This window comes from Medicago truncatula, chromosome 1, assembly GCF_003473485.1.
Source record: "Medicago truncatula cultivar Jemalong A17 chromosome 1, MtrunA17r5.0-ANR, whole genome shotgun sequence".
In the NCBI taxonomy this organism is placed as follows: domain Eukaryota; kingdom Viridiplantae; phylum Streptophyta; class Magnoliopsida; order Fabales; family Fabaceae; genus Medicago; species Medicago truncatula.
In genome coordinates this window covers 56,325,427-56,340,669 of record NC_053042.1, presented here as the reverse complement: position 1 = coordinate 56,340,669, position 15,243 = coordinate 56,325,427, and the positions used below count along the sequence as shown (strand labels likewise).

Below are 15,243 nucleotides of genomic sequence, written 5' to 3'. Positions count from 1 at the left end.
ATGACTTGTGGAGTTCAAGAATTATTCATGTCACGTAACCATTTTTGTGTTTTATGCATTGTACGTGGCGTATTTTATTCTCATATCTCGTAGCTATCTTTTGTGTTTTATGCATTGTGTACGTCAAGTATTTTATTCAATAGAAAGCAATTTTGTTTTTGGTGATAGAAACTTCTTTATATTATTTTATGAAAGGCAAAAAAAAAAAAGGAAATATTAAAGTAACCGATTGGCATAAGCTAGTACATGGATAAAGACAAAAAAGAGTACTTCACGTTGCTTCTCCAAATTGTTAACATAAGCTAGTACATTAGGGGATAAAGACAAAAAATAAAAGCAGCAGCAAAAGTTGTAGTTTTTCACTTGTTCTTATCATTGTCGAACAAAATCATGGAAACCCAGCTATATAAATCTTCAGCATATCATGAACCCATTTCTTTAACTTTTCATTTTTCTGAACCTCATCCTTTTCATGGTTTGCCAACTCCTCTTCAATCTCATTTTCAACATTCACGTTGGGCATTTTGTTTAGATCTAAATCAAGTTCAGCTTCAGCAGCACCTTCAACTGGATTAAGAACTTCATTAACATCATCAGCTTCAGCAGCACCTTCACTTTCATTAGGAATTTCGTTAAGATCAAAGTTGTGTTTGAAGCTTCTTTCTCCACCTTCAACATGATGGTGAGAATTCACTTCACCCTCAACATTTTGAATCTGTTCAACCTCCCCATCTTTCTCTAGCGAGTCTTCAACAATTCGATTCAGCAGATCCTCAGAATCTGAGTCAATTCCCAAACTAAAAGATGGTGCTTTTATAGCCATTTTCTTGAAAGCCATTTTCTTGAATTATGCAGAAGAATAGAAGGAACACTAAGTTTCTCTCTGAACAGCCTTTTTATAATAAGTGGAAGAAAACATTGGCTTGGGCTTCGTGGAGTTACTATAGAGGGAGAGGAGTATAGAGAGCCGTTTCAGTTTTTCAATACATTCATTAAAACCTGGTTTGGAGAATTGCATTCGCGTGGAAAACTGTGATGGAAATTGGAGTATTAAACTAAGGGCATTTTTGGTATATTAGCCTTAAATATGATGAAAAAAGTCAATTTTGCTTATATTTTGTCACAAGTAAGATAGTTGAATTTTGCTTATATTTCGATACGGAGGGAGTATGAAAAAAGTCAATTTTGCTTATAAATTGGAGTATGTTGTTTAACATGTTGATTATGATATTGTTATGTTGCTACGTTGTTTAAGATATTGATTATGATATTGTTATGTTGCTATGTTGTTTAACATGTTGATTATGATACTGTTATGTTGCTACGTTGTTTAAGATATTGATTATGATATTTTTACGTTGCTATGTTGTTTAAGATAATGATTATGATATTGTTAAGTTGTTATGATGTTGTGTATAATTGTTACTATTAAGTGATGAATATGTTGTTCTATATATGATTAGTATTATTAAGTGAATATTATGTTATGTTATTGATGATGATCGAATGTTGTGATTACTTGGTAATTGTTTATCAAAGATGCTATGATGTTTAAGATGTTTATGTTGAAGATTTATGATGTTGATTTTGGTGTTAGTATGTGTTGATTATATTTTCATAAGATGATGAATACGTTGTTGTTATATTAATACAAGAAGATGAATATGTTGTTGTTATATTATTATATTATGAAGAGATGATGTATATATAATAATAATTATTATTATTAAGTGAATATCATGTTATGTTGTTGTTATATTATTATATTATGACGAGATGATGTATATATAATTATTATTATTATTAAGTGAATATCATGCTATGTTGTTATTATATTATTATATTATGACGAGATAATGTATATATAATTATTATTATTATTAAGTGAATATCATGTTACGTTGTTGTTATATTATTATAAGAAGATGTTTATGTTATGATGTAGATAATTATTACTATTAATAAGAGATGATTATATTGTGTTGTTTTAAAGTTATTAGTGATGATGATTACATGATGATATCTATGAGTTGTTAAGTGTACTTGATGATGTTTATGTTAAATTGATAAGTTATTTTTTATTAATGAATTGATAATGAGATGTTTGATGAATAATTATTATTATGAATTAATGATGTTGTTATGTTGTATATGAATTAGGATTAAGATGTTGCTATGCTATATATGAACTATGACTATGATGTGATGATCTATGTTTGTTACGATTTGGTTAATATGTGTTAAATGATAATTAGAAGTTGATTGAGTTATTAAGAATTATTACATGAAGAATTATTATTACTAATAGATGAAGTTATTTGTGTTGTTAAATATAATTATTGAATTATATGCTTGATATTATTGTTTTGTGAAATCTCACCCCTTCTGCTGGAAAATGTTGCTCTTCGTATGAGTAACTTGCAGGTATTAATGATTAGTAGGAGTGGTGGCTCAAGTGTCTTTAGGTGCTCTGATACGTAACGGGATGAGAATTTGTTATTGCTTTCTATTCCTTACGTATTGTTTCTGAAGAGTTATGACTATGTTTTTAGAATGGATTTTTATGACATAATTGTAAAGAGGCTTTAGTGCCAAAGACTGTTTTGATTATTGAATAATTTCCGCTGCGAAGTATTAAAGACTTTTTAGTTATTGAATTTTAAAGGATAAATAGTTATTTATACAGTTTATGATTTTAAGAAAAGAATGTGACATTCCGTTTAGGTGAATTACTCTGATTAAATAAATGAAATTTTCACGTTGGGAAAACGGGGTGTTACGTTGGGCAGTTAAGAACCGACACGAGAATAAAGTAAGTGTGTGGAGATGAGGATGTTGCGTTGAATGTGCGGTAAGACTAGATGTGATAAGACTAGAAATGACAACATTGTAGAGATAGTTGAGATAACACCTATAGTATAAATACTGTTGAAAATAAGTTTAAGTGCTTTGGACATGTAGAGAGAAAACTTGTAGATTCTATAGTACGAATAGTATATCAAATAGAGGATAGTCATATTACAAGAGGTATAAGAAGACCCAGAGGAACCATAAGAGAAAACTATTATGAAAGATTTATAGATTAATGAATTGTATATAAATATGGTTTATGATAGAACAATATGACATATTTTGGTCCATGTAGTCAACCTCGCTTAGTGGGATGGTGTTTGGTTGTTGTTGTTGTCGTTGTTGTCTTTTGTAAGCATTAACTCATGCTCAACAACAACTATTATTTCATTTCATGATCAACTACCACATATATTAGTCAATGAGACAATAAAAAAATATTACCGTGTGCGTGTGTTAACTCTGACCAACAAAAATATGAAGGTTCAAGTAGCAAGTATGTACATTTTCACCTGGACAAAAATATTACTTATGTTAGAGAAATTGTATTTCTACGACTATTTTGTGACAACTTTTTTAACAATTCTCTCTTGTACTTTCATCGTGATATTAAAGTGTGTCTGTCTAGGTTTTTTTTTTCTTAATTTTTTTTTGTTGTCATTTTAGAGTGTTTGTTTAGAATTTTCAAAAATATTATTTTTGGTTGACTACTCTTAAATAAAAAAAACCATTAGGATTAACTTTTCGCGCGCCCTGCAAAATTTTCAAAAATACCCCTGGTCCAGATTATATAATCCGGATCAGATTGTTAGTGATTTCCGGAAAATTAAATTCGGACCAGATATTATGCGCTTTTTGGTGTCTTTCTTTGATGTCAAGGGTCTCTGTTGACCGTTATATGAACCCACACAAGCTGCAATGTTATTGCAGGGTTCATATGAACAGACAACAATGACCATAACACCTCCGACACCCCTAAAAAACTAAACATTTGAATAAAATGGAGGAAAAGAGGTGAAGTGAAGAATGAAGACATTTGTTGAAGATGGAAGCCTATTTATAGCCTAAAACAAGTCCTAGGTCATTAATACAATCAATGAAAACGTGTTAGTGGTTGTAACCGTCTAAACCCACATTAATGGCTTTTTTCAAAAGAATCTAGTGCTGAAGCTTACCGGATTTTACATTCCGGAATGTCCTTAGCCCTACAAGAAGTGCCAACTTTTCTCTCGTTCACCATTATCGCATTAATTCGGAAAATATATTCCGGAAAACATATGTGCATCCGGATTGTCTATTCCATAATGCATCAGTCATGGCCGGTGGTCTGCACCACACGTTTTTGTCGGTGGTCAGGTAAAAAAAAACGCGTTTTACCACGTTTTTTGACTGCATTTATGGCCTCCCAACCGTTTTTGACCCACCCCTCCCTGTAAATAACCTTTCAAACCCCACCAGTTCTCACCATCATCTCCCACCCTCTCCTCCCCTTCTTCCTTCTACAACCATGGTTTTCCATCGTTGGCCTTTCATAGATAAGGACCTCGTTGAAAACTTTCAGGGTTTGTATGAACGGTCAATGAGGATAGAACCGCGCTGCAACGAAGTGCGGTTCATCTGAGGGTCATGTGGGTCAGTGTGGTTCTTAGCTTGGCCTGTTTGGGCGTAAGTTTGAGCACCCTCCACCTCCCTCAGGGGCATTGTTTTCTTCTTCCCACCCCCCTCTTCCCTCCTCCCCCGGTTTTCCTCCAATAGAGAACCTACTGCTATGTCCTATCACATAGCAGTGGTTAGGATCTTAGGAGATTATAATTAGGCTCTTAGGAGATTAGAAATAGATTTAGGATCTTATGTAATAAGTTTGAAAATTATTGTAATGTATTGTTCATATATTAATAAAATTAGTTATTTTTATGTTTGTGTCTTTTTATTTATGTTTTTTATTTTATTCGCATTTTATTTTACGAATTGTAAAGTTTAAAATTGCAAAAGTTCTGATAAAACATTATACCGAATTTTCAAATTCGGAAATATCTGCAAAATTCTAATAATGCAATCCTGAACACGAAATCCGAACCAGGGGTAAAATTGGAAAAATAGGGCGCGCGAGGAAAAGTAAATCTCAAACCTTTTTTTAAGCTAAACAAAACACACTCTTAGTCTCTCTCTAGTACATTGGTTTTCTTGTTAATACATATATTTCTTTTTTATATGTTTGCTTATTTTTACGTTGTCTTAAAAAATAGTTGTTCAAATAACATATATTTCCTTGTGTTAAAGTTATGTGTGATGAAAATATGGGGATAAAATTGGAAAATCCAAATATTATATTATGTGAGTCTTTTCTCTGGAATGAGTGGATTACAAAATTGTGATTCACACCATTTTTTTATAGTTGACTTTCATAGTTAGATATTCCAAACAAGATAAATATCTGGATCAATGAGTTTTTGCGGCCAATTCCTCTATTTTCTTTGGCAAATTGCAATAACCTCCTGTAAAGTCTTATAGAATAACACTTTCACCCCCCTTTAATTTTTAAAAAACACCCACCTCCCTTATACATTAATGGTGTTTGCCTCATCACTGAAATTGCATCATTTAGACATTACTCCCATGACATACAAAGAAATTCAACGTCAAATATTATTTATCTCTTAGGGTGTGTTTGTTTCAAGTTATAATTGTTGATTCCTGGGAATAAAATGATAGGAATGTATATGTCTATGTTTGTTACAAGTTTACTAAATTTTATTCTCGGGTATAAAATGTTCCTGGGAATAGAAAAAATTTCTCAAAGAAAAGGGTGGGAATAAAGTTCCCATGGAGATGAGAATAAATTCATAAATAGTTTACCTATTATAATTCCTATTTTTATGGTTCCTAGGAATATTATAAAGCTAACCAAACATATTTTTCCTAAATTCCTTGGAATAAAATTCTCATCTTTATATTCCAAGGAATGTTATTCCTAGAAATAAATTTGGTAAACTTGAAACAAACACACCCTTACTTCATTAATCCAAAAAAGCAAATATTATACAAAGAACAACACCGAACATAATTCATATTATTATGTGAAAATGATGAATTGGTTAAGAGCTTGGATAACAAAGCAAAACTTATATTTGTGATTCGAATAAGATAGAAGATTAAAGGAGCACTTGGACACAATTTAATAAGCTCAATCAAATTTAAATTATCATTTTCCTTAAATCAAGTTTCAACCACCAAATTTAAATTTATGTAAAAATTAGGTATTTTCAAACATAGAAAACTAGAAGAAAACGAGAGTGAGACGGAGATTCGGCAACGGGAGATCAATTGAGAAATCATATAGCTTTATTGGCATTTGCTTACTAGAAATCAAGTTTCTTTTAATAGAGAAGTAAGAGTGTTATGATTCGAGGGAGGTTTGTGTGGGTTTGTTAAATAAACAAGGGAGGTTAGTGTAAATTTTAAAATTAAATGGGGTGTGAGTGTTAATTAAGGAAAACTTAAGGGAGGTCAGTGTAATTTCCTTAACAAGGTACCTTATGTTAATAATGTGAAAATGGACATAACTTAAGTTGATTAATCAAGGAAATCACATCTAGCACCGGACAATGATTATTGACCCAAATATTTTATATGCACAAAACCTTTGGAATAACTGAGTAAATTATTCTATGAAATTTTTTACAAAGAGCTTTAATTGGATTTCTCCCTTGAGAAGAGACAATATTAATTTGATCCAATATAATGTTGGAACAACCCGTGCACTTCATATTAATAGCTATGTCACCGGCAAAAGTAAATTTGAATCGGCGAAATGTCACATCACTAATTTGCACACTTGATTCCTAATAAGTTTTACAAAAATCAAAACATAACTATAAGTATTATATATTATTATATATAAAAAAAAAATACAAATATAATTGAAATGGCAATATATATTAGAATGTAAATTTAAATGCGTACCTTTGCAATTCAACACCATATTGTTGGTTTATATTGGATTTGCTCGAAAGTAATCTTACTCGATCCACTCTGCAAAAGATTGGATGGTTAAATAGATTCCAATTATGGTAGAAAACCCTTGCATAACGTTTTCTATAAGGAGACACAACATTTTGGCGGAACATGATGCTAAAATATGGTAAGTATTTTTAGCTTACTTGGTTCGCAACATAACAGGTGCATATCACATCAAATGTCGACATACTATGGGTGCGTTTGACCTGACTTTTTTAGGGTCTAAAAGTTACTTTAAAACTAAAGTTAAAAGGAAGAGCTTTAAAAATAAAGTAAAAGTTGTTTGGTAATAATTGTCTTATTAGCTTAAAAATTAATTTTAAAAGTTCCAATTAGTTTTTTTTTGAAGGAAAAAGTTCCAAATAATTGTAAAATATTAAGAAAAAACATTGATTGTTGTCATACTATATTTTTTGGTATAATTTTTTTTGTGATATTATCAACGACAGAAAATTTTAGAAAAAAATATCAATTCATGAAACAATTTTTAAGTTATGGCTTATTTGATCTATCGGTCCCTTAAATAATTTCAAGTTTTAATTTTGGTCCCACAATTAATAAAACGTACCTTTTGGTCCCTCATTTTTTCCTCCGTTTGCCAAATAAATCTCAACCGTTAAGTTTAACCCCAAATATGTAAGGTGGACCAACATTATAGGTGAAATTTATTAACACCTAATCTTATTAATTTTTCCAATTTTAACCCTTTGATATTTTTTTAAGAAAGAGCAACGTTGGATCGTGAAGGTCCATTATATCTTACAATGGACTACCAACAATTTATTTATTTTTCCTTTCTTCGTCTTCTTCATTCCTCATCTTCATCATCCTCCTCCTAATCTTCAACAACATTCACTAAAAAAAAATCATAAAATAATATAAAAAAAACAACACAAAACATCAACAATTTCTTAACATAAGAAATTGACAGAAACCTAAAAATGTGAATTGATAAGGGACGGTATTTTTTTTTTATTATCTCCTCTCTTTTTTCCCTTATAAAAAAACTTCGAAATCATCATCACCACACCTTCAATTCCTTATTAAATCCAGAAATTCGAAAAATTTGAAGGAGGTACAACAACAGCACAACAACAACAATGGCAACAACAATAGCATAAATTCGAATTTGAATCTGAGTTTCAAAGAGGAGGAACAACCTCTTCCTTTTCATTCATAGCACAATAAAACAACAACAACCATACCAACAGATCTTTAAACTTCTTCCCTTTTTTTGATTTTTTTGTACAGCTTATGCCCTTCTCATTCTTTTACTAACTGTTGTTGAGTTTTAGATCTATGATGTCTTATAAATTTGCTCGTGATCTATGCTTGCTCGCTGAACCCATTTATTCTTCAAATTGCACATAAATAAAAAGGGGAATTTATGTTAATATTTGGTGTTGAATCTTAAAATTGGTGTTGCTGTAAATGGAGAATGGAATGGAAGAAGCAAATTAGAGATTTATTAAAATTGAAATCATAGAAATTATTCAATTTAATTTATGGAATTTTTTTAGAAAGATGAATGATGAAGAAGTTGCTTTTGTGGTTGATTGAATTCTTAAAAAGTTGAAGTTGTTATTGTTGTTTTTGGATTTTTTTTATATGGGAAAAAAGAGAGGATATAAAAAAAAATAGGGTTTTAATTTATTTTTTGGTTTTTTTTTTCTGGGTTTTCCAGAGAGAGAGAGATGAGGCGTTGAAGATGAGGAAACAGTGTTTCTAAAAAAATTTGTCCTTTCCCTCAACAAAAATATTTGTACTTTCACTAAAAAAAATAAATTGTCCTTTTATACTAGCCACTTAGGATTTGCTACGTGGCTCAAACTAACGAAAAACCAATTTTTTTGACGGATGATATTTTTTTGGCAAACGGAGGAAAAATTAAAGGTCCAAAATGTATGTTTTTATTAATTGTGGGACCAAAATGAAAACTTGAAATTATTTGAGGGACCATTGGATCAAATAAGCCTTAAGTTAATTGTATATAAAAATGAATAATATTTATAATTCATGATATGAAAAAGAATTCATTTTCGATGAAAAATGAAAGAGTAATTATTTATTGGATTTTTATGAAATTTGGTAAATCTTTTTTTTACAGGTAGCTGGACTATAAATTAAGTGACCAATTCTTGTTTTTTTTTTAGAGTATTAAGTGACCAATTCTTGAAGATAAAGCATAACAAGAAAAAAAATAAGGAATCGTGAGGCTATATTTAATAGATGGAAAAACAGTAAAAATAAATAAAGTGGTCAGCCGGATTCGAAGAGTGTACCACTAAGAAAAGTTCCGAGAAGTCAAAAGAAAGTTGGTTTTAACACCTTCTCCTTTTGTTCAGTTTTGTACATAAAATAGAAGCTACTTGATTTGTTAAGAGCTTTTCGAAATTTCTGTTTGGCCCTCCTTTTGCTTTTAAGAAGAAGCGAAGGAGAAAAAAAGTGTGGCCAACGGACTCAGGTTGACAGGAGATCACGTTGAGTGTCGAAATACAATGCGGAAAAGAGGTTAAAAAAAAAAGAGCAGAATTAGAATTAATTGCATTTTGGACCCTTATTTTATAATGAAAATGGTTCTCGTTTTTAAAATTGAACTTTCTGGTCCGAATTATAAATTTTGGTTGCAATTTTAGTTCCAACTCGTTTTTAAAAACCTTAATGGATTTTTTCATGTTGATAAATTTAAATACAAATTTTATTTTTTTTGAAGTGGCTAAAATGAAATACTACCACAACAAAAAAGCCATCCTAGCACAAGGTATGCCGAGGAAGAAACATCATAACAGAATCCAAAGAGAGTGTAAACGATATTTACAAGCCAAAATCTGAACAAAAATACATTAGAAGAAAAAAATAACAATTAGCCTATACGCAATATGGTAAATGGACTAAGCCACCAACCATGATAATTGAAGGGAAGAGAAACGAATTTTGCCTCCAACCACATGAATTATAGGCTTAATCTTATCAATCACCTGCATAATCGAGCATTCTTTGTCATTAGATAGTCTGTTATTTCTTTCTTTTCAGATTTTCCATACGATTGCTGACCAATAACCTGTTACAAATATTTTTATATGGATTGATGGGACTAAGGAACTAGATTTTTTTAATAACAATACAATTCAAGATGTGTGGAAGGCAGAGCTTGTGCGGGCAAGGTGATTGATGAAAATATGTTCAACTAAGGACAACATAATCGAGTTGTTGATGTTTGGAAAGGAAAATGATGGACAAGGTTGAGTTATTTATTAGCTAAGGACCGTAGAAATGAAGAGTTGTATGTCGAGTAATTTATTAGTTTTTATCGTTTTTCTTTTATAATTTTTGATACAAGTATTATTTTATCTTCTTTTGGATTCTCGATATAATTTCTTGATTGATTGTTTTAATGTAGTTGGTTTATGTATATGATGATTTTTCAATGATTGCGGAGCCATCCGAAATTTTATGAGGTGCCAATAGTATTATGAATCTTGTCTATGATAATTTTTCTTGTTGACAAAGTTTTTTGTGTTGTGCTATAGTCGTTAAAAAAAAGTTGCTATATAGATTAAAGCGTTAAAATAAGAAAAATAATTTTATCTATTATTATATGATAAGTTTTTGCTTTTCCTATTTCTATTAATTTTTCACAAATAAACTTATTAAAGATAGCCAAGTCTATATTATGAGACCATCTCATCTCCAATAAAATTATCTTTTTATTTAAGATATGGTACTTATGGGGTATCTCCATTGAAAAATAATAATTTTGAATATCAATAAGAACAATCTCATAAAACATTCCACTATAAAAAAAAGTTAAGTTGTTCTCCTCACGCTGGTAATGGGTGAAATTCATACCATTATTTTATAACTCTTAGTTGATCATCGGAGAGGGAGAGATGTTGTTTCAGGTGGGCGGACAAGGTAGTCGTCCGACGTTCTTCGAGATGGCGGCGGCAGAACAGCTTCCACGTAGTCTCCGTGCGGCGCTGACATACTCAATCGGAGTATTAGCATTAAGAACACCTTTCCTTCATAAATTATTAGATTACGAACACGAATCTTTCTCATTACTCATGCTCGTTCTTGAAGCTCACAGTTTACGAACCACTGATGCTTCTTTTTCTGAATCCCTTTACGGTCTCCGTAGAAGACCCGCTAATATCAAACTCAACGACAATGATAGTTCTTCTTCTTCTTCACAGTTACGCCGACGCCAAAAGCTTCTTTCTCTTCTCTTTTTGGTACCAATTCCCTAACCCTAAAAACTACTTTTAGCTTATTTCAAACTTATTAGTGCTTAATTAATTAAGATTTCTGTTTTAAGGTTGTTTTGCCGTATCTGAAATCGAAGCTGCATTCAATCTACAATAAAGAAAGGGAAGCAAGAATTCAGGCCACTCTTTGGGGAGATGAAAATGAATCATATACCTTCAATGCTCGTGCCTCCGTTACAACACTCATCACAAAAAGATTTCAGAAAATTGTAGGATTATGTTACCCATTGTTGCATGCTGGTACTGAAGGTATGTGTTTCTTTTACATTTATCTTCCTTCATTTTGATAGCACTCTAGTTTTCATATAAATGTCAATCCACTTCATTTTCAAGACTTCATTGTTTTCTTCATGTTTGTATTTACATGCAGGCTTCCAATTCGCATACCAGTTGTTATACCTATTGGATGCTACTGGGTACTACTCATTAGCGCTGCACGCACTTGGGATTCATGTGTGTCGAGCTACTGGCCAAGAACTGGTAAACATTTACTGTATTCATTTTCAATATAGCTCAATCTATGACACGCGTAGGTAGTTTTTATTTACTATGTTTTGCCTTTCATATTTTGGTTCTTTGACACGGAAACTATCATAAGTCCCTGGCTGAGCATGTATTGGCGGCTGGTCAACCTTTATACTTCCAGTCAAAGTGTAGCTAAATAACTTTTGAAATGTGTCATTGTTGTTATCATTTAAAATTTCTCTTAATTGGTTGTTGAGTGCTGTTGTGATATTGCCTATTGGTGAATGTGAGTGAATCTGTTGTATTGGTGTATTTGTCAGATTGCGGGTGTGTTAAAGCAGTTAATTAGTGGAATTTTGTAATAAAATCTATCAACATATCAGCCTATGCTTGACAAAATGGACATTATATTATTATTTATTTGTCTTACTCAATATGTGAAACCCAAATAAATAATTGAAGAACCTTGTGAGAGTTTCTTTGCTGCTTAAGAACTTTTTAATTTACTGTTTGTTTTTCATATGATTGTCTTTTCCTTTCATGTCAAGATAGATGGATGCCTCTTCTAGAATTTCTAAGATACGAAGCCGTGAACGTGAGAGACTCCGTGGTCCTCAATGGATAAAGGTTTGCATTTCTTTTATCACCATGATGAGTATATCTTTCCTTTACTTTCCCTGAATTAAGTAGAAATTAGTTGTACATTCTATTGATGATAATGTTTTCCATTTTTCCTGTCCACTGCGGTAGGGAGAGGCTTACATCAACACGGTTAAAATTATAAACCATTGCACCTGTATTGCTAGAACTTATCTTCCATGTGATTCAAACCTTTTATGTTGGGCTATATATGTTAAAATGGTGTAACTTTCCTTTTGTAAATTAGCATTTGCAATCTGTTAATGCTTCACTTTATCCCCACGAATCACTTGTGATTATATATTGTTTTTCACAATGCAGACATTGCAGGGAGCATTGCTCAGCTGTACATACACTGTACTTGACTATGCGCAAACCGGCTTGATTGCAGCAGTGTTCTTCTTTAAAGTAAAATGGCTATCTCTTTTAATATTTTTTGCTTCCTTCATTGAATACTTGCAATATGCCAAAAATTATACAAAAATTTCTGAAATCTTAGCTTAGTGTAGTTTTGCATGATATTGTTTGCTCCATTTTGAATTTTACAAGTGATCAATGTCCAGTTTGGTATCAATTATTGTTGCCAATAGAGTTGTGGTTTGCTAAAGCCTTAAATTCCATTGCCTTGGTGGTTTGATTTATCTGAAGCTTGACTTCTTGTTCTGTCCAAGAGTCCTAATTATACCTGCCAGTTATGTGCTTTTAATTATGTTAGATTTATTTACACTTTACCTAAGAGAATAACCACACATTATTGTTAGAATATTAGAAAATATCTTATAATATCTACATTATCTTTGATACTATATTAGAGTATCTTCTGTAATTTCCTAGGATTAGTTTATAATCTTAGAGTATCTCTTTGATTAGATTTTATATTACTTATTACAATAATGATTTGTTCTTGAATTGAGACTATGTATCCCAATAAATAGGGATTAATGTTTAGTCTTTGGTATCAAGATAGTATTAAGCCCTTATCCATGATATTAAAAGTTATTATTATTTTCTCTCTTACTTTTATCTAAAATCCAACAACTTCAACTATTATCGTTGTGATCCTATATAGATGATGGAATGGTGGTATCAGTCTGCTGAGGAAAGAATGTCAGCTCCAACTGTATATCCTCCTCCCCCTCCTCCTCCACCACCAAAGGTACAGAGACAAATTTTAAGTATTTCCCCACCTCTCTCATCGCTACTCACTTCACTATTTTGGTCATGATAAAAGAGTCAAGCAAGAATTTCAATATTCACTGTAAAAGCTTTTACTTTTCACTACATGGTATACATCGCTAGACTTGCATCCGCTCTATGATTTAGTGCAACACGTGATTAGAATTTCCAAGTAATTCAAAAAATTGTGTCGGCTCAGCGCCTAAAGGATCTGTATGTGTAATTTGAACAGGTAGCCAAAGAAGGGGTACAGTTACCGTCAGACAGAACGATCTGCCCCCTGTGCTTGCAGAAGCGCGTAAATCCATCTGTAATGACAGTTTCAGGTTTCGTCTTCTGCTATGCTTGTATATTCAAGTTTCTTACTCAGGTGAGAGTTCTAGACACCTTAACTGTGATGTTAAAAGGAAATAACATAAATATAATGTCAGTTAGTTTACTTTCTTAAACCCACATTTGCCTTGATTGTTAAACTGAAGTTATTGGAATTCAAACCACTTTTTTCTATTTTACAAGTTAGTGTAGAGCCTTGGGAAGTTCATACTGTCACAATTAATATTTTGTGGGTACATAAAACTTGAGGGAAATTTTTGTAAACGTTAACTCTTACTGTCATATTAATACTGTATATCTAACATTTTCATTATACTTGAACAATGTGGGACGAACTAGATATGAGACAAAGGTTTATCTGTAAAAGATTGGATAAAGAGAACATAATCAATTGATGTCCCCTCCACTCCCGCTTTTTCCCGTCTAATTCTTAGTTTACTGTGTGCGTATTTTTGCTCATTACAGTATAAGCGCTGCCCAGCAACGATGGTGCCTGCAACAGTCGACCAGATAAGGAGACTCTTTCATGATGTATAGTCCGAGCTGGACCTGCTATACCTATAGTTGTCATGAGTATATGTGTAAAGGATTCTCAATGGTTGTTGTACTGATCTATGCTTATTTTAGTGTTAAGAAAGGCAGGTAAAAAGCATGATTTTTTGTTATTATTCTCTCAATTCATTCATACAATGTTCTAACCACGGTAATAATAAAAATCTTTATCTACAATGCAAAAAAAAAAAAAGCTCATTGTGCCTCGACGACTCATGACTCTAGATAAGCAATGACCTTCACTCTATGTGTAAACTAGATTGAGAGAAAAGAACGATAGAGTGAAGAAACAAATAAACAATGTTGAATCAAGTGAAATGGGCACTGAGAGGAAATAACGGAAAGATAGATGCACGAGAGTTTTTGAGAGATACATCATTAGTTCATTTACCATCCTTATTATCCATCCTTGACCGCTTCATCATCCCTCACTCTTATTCTTCTTCCTCAACCTCACCAAAACTAATTATTCATATACCACTTATCATCACTCATTCTAAGCTGTGTTAAATAAAAATCAAACAAAACCCAGACCTCATAGACGTGTGAACAACCACCTTCATTCTTCCACCACCTCAAATACTTCATCTTTGTCCAACGACTCAACTCTATCACCGGTAGTGGTCCCATCGCATCCTCTCATAAATATGACATGTATGCTGGACCTTGAGGAGTATTCGACTTTTTAGGCTAGTAGCGCTAATTTATTAAGCATTCAATGTATATTGCAAGACCATTACGAATACAAGTGTGATATGAGTCTAGACGCAAAAACACTACTAGGAAAAGCAAAATTAGTGATGGAAAAAATAAAATCTCTCATAAATTATTTAGTCATAAAATTTAGTGATGGAATTAGTGAAGAATTTCATGTTTTTCCTCACTAAATTTTCCTCACTAATTTTTGTTTTTTTAATAGTGAAATTACATAGTTTACATATAC

At 31.8% G+C, this 15,243-nt stretch overlaps 1 protein-coding gene across 1 annotated transcript; it reads left to right on the top strand.

The window, feature by feature from the left end:
- The first annotated feature begins 10,609 nt into the window (after positions 1-10,609).
- On the top strand, positions 10,610-14,464 carry LOC11421943 (peroxisome biogenesis protein 12). Its single transcript, XM_003592770.4, has 8 exons — positions 10,610-11,102; positions 11,186-11,384; positions 11,506-11,615; positions 12,153-12,227; positions 12,561-12,647; positions 13,309-13,395; positions 13,648-13,785; positions 14,214-14,464. Exons 1-8 carry the CDS (start codon positions 10,758-10,760, stop codon positions 14,283-14,285), a joined length of 1,113 nt encoding a protein of 370 aa, XP_003592818.2. The 5' UTR covers positions 10,610-10,757; the 3' UTR covers positions 14,286-14,464.
- Positions 14,465-15,243: the final 779 nt, after the last annotated feature.